We start from the raw sequence: 5,516 nt of genomic DNA on the forward strand, positions 1-5,516 counted from the left end.
GAAATTTAGAATTTGGATCCTCTAAATTTTAAATTTATATTTTAGAGGGTAAAGTGTGATCTTCTACCCTTAAATGATTTTTTTTTATATTTATTCTTGGTCCCACTTATAAAATAAATGATAAGAGATCACACTTTATTCTTTAAAGTGAAATTTAAACTTTAAAAAATTTAAATCCAAAATCTGAGGATAAAATTTATTAAAGAGAGAGAAACAAAAATCTAAAAATTCAATTTAAGTGAGGTACATAAAGTCATAAATAATAAATTTGATGATCAAATTTGTATTTTACGTAACAAATTTGATAGGCCGTTTATATATGTTTTTCACATCTTAGTTAAACACATCATACTCTAATAACTATCAAAAATAAAAGGTGACATCTTAGTACATCTTATTAAAAATATTTTTTTTTATATTAAAAGAAATTCTGAATACTTGATTTTATGACAAATATTTGTGNNNNACGAAACTAAATAAAACCTAAAGAAAAACACCTGGGGGCCTGCCCTATTCATTTAAACAGTCCGTCACCGTCACCGTCACCGTCACCGTCACCGTCACCGTCACTGTCACCGTCGCCGGCGCCACCACCTCGATTCCTACACTCGGTGCTTCTATCCTTCAGATCTCGTGCCACTGGATCTGGTTTGGAATTTCTAGATTTCTGCTTTTGTGGGATCTGCTGCTTGTCTCATTCTACGATTCTTTATTTTATTTATTTTCTTTGTCTTTTTGATTCAGTCTTTCATTGGATGGTCTTATTGAATTTGTTACGTGATTTCTTTTTTCTGTGTTAGTCTGATCTTTTTGTTCTTTGATAAAATTGCTGAGTGCACATGGTTTGGCTGATAGGTTGCAAAATTTCATTGTAGTTAATCTAGTGTGCAATTTTTCTTAGAAAACGAAAAATATACAATTTTTTAATAAATTACTTCTATTAACAAAAAAAAAAAGAAAAGAAGGAAAAAGTACTTTTATTTTAAGCAAGCAATTCTAGGCATTCCAAATAGTTTAGATTTTACATCAACTAAGACAGATAACAGTATCATTTTAGAGCTCTAAACCTTCAGGATTATAAATGTCTTGAAAAGTTTGTACATGGATTGGAGTTACTTGTGTAAGTTATTCAATGCATTTGAGTCTAATCTTGGAACAGTCTTAATGATACAGATTTTGTGCAGCAATGCCTAGTAATAAACGTTTGAAAGTTACAGCATCCACTACAGAGAAATCAAGCTTAGCTGTGCCACCATTGCGTAGCAGTGCCCAGCCTATTCCACCATCCTGCAGTGATCTTTGTCCAGTACTTCCAGCCCGGAAGGATCCCCATTCATCACTGCCAACTCCTGGTGATGCTCGTTCATTACCACTAGTCTTTGAAAGTGGTGTTCATCATCCGCTTGGATCTAGTTCTGTTCCGTGTCATCAGTTGATTAATTCAGATGATGATGCTGAATCATTTGATGAACATGTGGGCATCACAAGTTGCAGCAGTCGTAAGAATAATGACTATTGGAAGGTTAATGTTATTGGTAAGAGTTTTGTCATTCTCAATGTTTCAACTTAATATTGTCTTTTAAATTATTCTTTTCTTTTTTTGCTTCTTTTTTAATTTTTGGCGAAGATGACAAATCAGAAAAGTTTTCATTGGTTTTAGATCAACATAATGTAATAGAAGAAGCTAAACTAAAGGTTGATGATGTTTTGCCACTCCCTGCGGGTAGAAAGGTGATACTTACATGCAATGAGCACTTGCAACCAATTGGTGATGCGGGTGGCCTCTTAAGCGGCTTTTTAGGAATTTTGGGAAGTGACTATAAGAAATTTCCTATATATTTTTTGTCTTGGCGTAAGGTCCCCAGAAAAGATGATGTGTACAATGACATTATAAAGGTGTGCTTTATTTTATTTGAATTATATAATCTCTTTCTTTCAGCAAAAATTCTCTATGAAAACAAGAAATCACCCACCAAATTAGTCACCAGATTTTGTGTATATTTATACATGTTTAATACATATTTTTTCAGCAGAATGATTAACCACTAAAATAATCAAACTTTTCGCAATAGAGTAATCAAACTTTTTCACAACAGAATAATCAAACTTTTTTATGAACACCAAATTTAGCAACCAATTATATTTATTTTTATTCATATTTTGATTATAAATGTGAATCAAATTTAATTATATTGTTGATAAAGTTTGATTATAAATGTGATTATAGGGTGATTTTGTATTCGATTTCTAGTGTCCATATAGCATGGTGGTTGTTTCAGATGTTACAGTCATTAATCTCTCTTGCAGAGGAAGTTTCATTTTGTGGATGTGGAGAACAAGATAAAACGATATATGCTGAAGAATCTAGGAAAGGTGTGGAAGGATACAAGGCATAGGCTATTTCACCAATTTTACGATGGTACTTTGAGCATTGAAGAAAACATTGCAAGGCGTCCTTCTAGAATTGATGAAAATCATTGGAGATGGTTCATTGACTATCGCTTGTCAAAGAAAACACGGGTAAAAGTCAAAAGTAGACTTGATCATTTAAACTAATGTTATTTAATTAGCTCATTACTGTATTCCTTGCGATGAAACAATAGGAGATATGCAAGAAAAATGCTGAAAATAGGAAAAAACAATTATTCACCCATACTGGTGGTTCAAAAAGCATAGCAAGGAGGAAAGATGAAGAGGTGACCAATGTTATAGTTCTGTAATTGAACTAATTACTTTTTTTTCACTTCTATCATTGAGTAAATATGATCGTTTGATTAATAATTTAGGAACGACAATGTGGGAGGCGCATTAGTAGAGGAGAGATGTGGACTATAGTGCACAAGAGAAAGGATGGCTCTTATATCCATAGCGAAGCTCAGGTTATTGGTGTAAGTTTCTTAACTTATTTAAATATATAAGTGCTTATCTTATTTCAGTTTATATTTGTAATATGCTTTAAACTTACAGCCTATTATTTACAACAAAGTTGTTATACAAAAGTCCGATGATTTGACCTAGTTGTGAGAAGTATGTGAAGGTCTAAATTTTATTCTGGAGTTATATCATGGTCATGTATTGCAGAGTTCATTTTGACCTCAGTTATGGGAGACTGAAAGAATACCTAGAATTCAGTAATGTCTTTTGAATCATGTTTCCTTTTTTTGTCTACTCTATGAAATGGATATAATCTGAAGCATTTACACCACTTGGCATCACAATTTGCATAACACGTGGGCCTATAAAGCATGCGTTTTGTTCGTTTTTTCGCTGTTCAGTAGCATATGCGGAAAATCCGAGTAAAATTACAGTGTGTAACTGAGAAAGAAAATTGAGTAAGAATATGACATGGTTACTTTTTTGGCTACCATAAACATACTTGTGTGTCTTGAAAATGCTAATGATTGAGAAGGTATCCATAATATTTTTTTTCTGTGAATGATCATTAATCACCAATGTGTTCTGGTATGTGCTATATGGTATTAAAAGCTGGTGCATGCATTGGAACATCATGAATTACCTTATTGAGTTTAGATAGTATATGCAACAGTGATAATACTCTAGTTTTGGTTGTATTCTCATTGGTACAAAAGGGTCTTTATTTCTTCTCATCTGAATTTGTTATATAAGGTATTGGGCTGAAATCTTATCTGTATATTGCAGGAAAAAATTACAAGTATTGAGCGTGATGACGCCTCCTCCAAAGCATTATCCCAAAATGATTCACTTTTTCAAGCTCTTGGAAAGGAGCACTTGGGTCGTGTTCGAGGTGTAGGTTCTGGGCCATGTCCTACTCAACTATTTGGTCAAAGTACACATCAATTGGGTGGAATGTCTTTAAATTCATCAGTTAATCATGACATTCAAATAGAGATGAATGAAATAAAGTCTCAATTAGAGGCTTCAAGATTACAGGTTCAAAATCTTGAGATGGAAATGAAACAGGAGAAGTTGAGGCGGCAAGCATTGGAAAAGGCTGTGAAATTTCTTATTGAACTACACGGAAGCAATTTGCCACCTGAGATTGCTGCTGTGATGAATGCATTTGTATGTGTCTCAAAATGTTAAAAGTATCTTACAACAAATTATTTTTTTAATTTTTAATTTTTCTTTTACAGGATTCAGATAAGGTGAATGGACCAGTTTCACCTGGTGCAAGGCCGTCTTCCTCAGCTAGCCACGATGCTCAAAACCATGAATCTGACAATGATTGAAAATAAGAATTGAATTTTAAAGACTTTTAGATTACTTTTATATTTAGGTGGAGCAAGAGTAGAGAAGGGATGTTGAAGACTATTTTAGACAATTATGTTGACCTGGAAAATTGTTTTATTTTAAGACTAACTTGTTTCTTAAATACTTTTTCTATGATATTAGTACTGGTGTGCTTATCCTCGAAACTAGTTTCCTTGTGTGAATTATCGGCGGTTTAATATCGCTACAAATTTACAAATAATCTTTGCAAATAAATCGCCACGTAAATTGCTGCAATTTGATGTCTGCTGCAGTTATTTATTCCGCGATTAATGGAAACTGTGTTGCTGCACGTACACCTAATTGAGCTTGTATTTACAACCCACTACTACAACAGACACAAACTGTATTTACAGCCGTGTTTTAAACTTTTGGAAAATGCTATTTGTACAATAAAATTCAGCCTTTGGTCATTCTTTAATATTATTTAATTATCTTTTAATTAAAACATATTCCTATTTTGTAGAATACACATTTATAATTAAAATTAATTTCAATTTTAAAAACTAAAATTTCTCTAACTTTGTACCCACTTCATAGTTTGTTATTATTTCTTTCTTTTACGTTTCTTCTCTTTGTAACACGGTTCTCTTCTTTCTTCTATTCTGCTACAATATTTCAATTTGTATCTGCAGAAAAAAAAAAAGAATTTAAAGTCAGTGCATTTAGAAAAAAATTAATCCCTAATTAATCCCTTACTTATTGTACCTTTGATAAAATGCATGATCTGTTTTACGACTTTCTAGTGATGAATAGTCGAATATAATTATATACACAAACTAAAATATTTTTAATTTTAGTTTTTTTTTTAATTGTAACACATCTAAAATTTTAAGTTATACAAAAAATATTTTTTAAACACATCCAAAATCATAAATCTAAAATTTAAATTTAAACATTAAAAAATAATTGTAACACATCTAAAATTATGAAGTAATACAGAAAATATTTTTGAAACACATCCAAAATTATAAATCTAAAATTTAAATTTAAACATTAAAAAACAATAGTAACACATCTAAAATTATAAAGTTATACAGAAAATATTTTTGAAACACTTTCAAAATACAGAAATTGCACATGCAAAAATAATTTAATATTGCAATATATATGAAAATCTCTTCAGGCCATCTTATTCGATTTTTTATTTCAAAAAAATAAAAAACTTATATAGAATAATAAAAAAAAGTAATGGTGTCAGAGACCCATCCAAATCTTAGGTAAGTTTTCGGCGTGGCGACGTTGATGAGTGTTAACGAAGGGGA

The 5,516-nt window shown here is 31.3% G+C and overlaps 1 protein-coding gene across 2 annotated transcripts; it reads left to right on the forward strand.

Moving 5' to 3' along the window:
- On the forward strand, positions 467-4,415 carry LOC107618690. 2 transcript variants are annotated; one of them, XM_016320824.1, is made up of 9 exons: positions 467-535; positions 572-648; positions 1,160-1,535; positions 1,661-1,896; positions 2,308-2,520; positions 2,604-2,696; positions 2,787-2,888; positions 3,661-4,044; positions 4,116-4,415. In XM_016320824.1, exons 3-9 carry the CDS (start codon positions 1,187-1,189, stop codon positions 4,209-4,211), a joined length of 1,473 nt encoding a protein of 490 aa, XP_016176310.1. In that variant the 5' UTR covers positions 467-535; positions 572-648; positions 1,160-1,186; the 3' UTR covers positions 4,212-4,415. The 2 variants fall into 2 exon arrangements, with proteins under 2 accessions (XP_016176310.1, XP_016176308.1); XM_016320822.1 differs by having other exon boundaries at positions 1,174-1,535.

This window comes from Arachis ipaensis, chromosome B09, assembly GCF_000816755.2.
Source record: "Arachis ipaensis cultivar K30076 chromosome B09, Araip1.1, whole genome shotgun sequence".
Lineage (NCBI taxonomy): Eukaryota > Viridiplantae > Streptophyta > Magnoliopsida > Fabales > Fabaceae > Arachis > Arachis ipaensis.

Excerpts from the sequence above, each read along its gene's own strand:
- LOC107618690 (XM_016320824.1), top strand. The coding sequence starts at position 1,187 with ATGCCTAGTAATAAACGTTTGAAAGTTACAGCATCCACTACAGAGAAA. Across the intron at positions 1,897-2,307 it reads TGTACAATGACATTATAAAG|AGGAAGTTTCATTTTGTGGA; the intron begins GTGTGCTTTATT and ends TCTCTCTTGCAG. Across the intron at positions 4,045-4,115 it reads CTGCTGTGATGAATGCATTT|GATTCAGATAAGGTGAATGG; the intron begins GTATGTGTCTCA and ends TTTCTTTTACAG.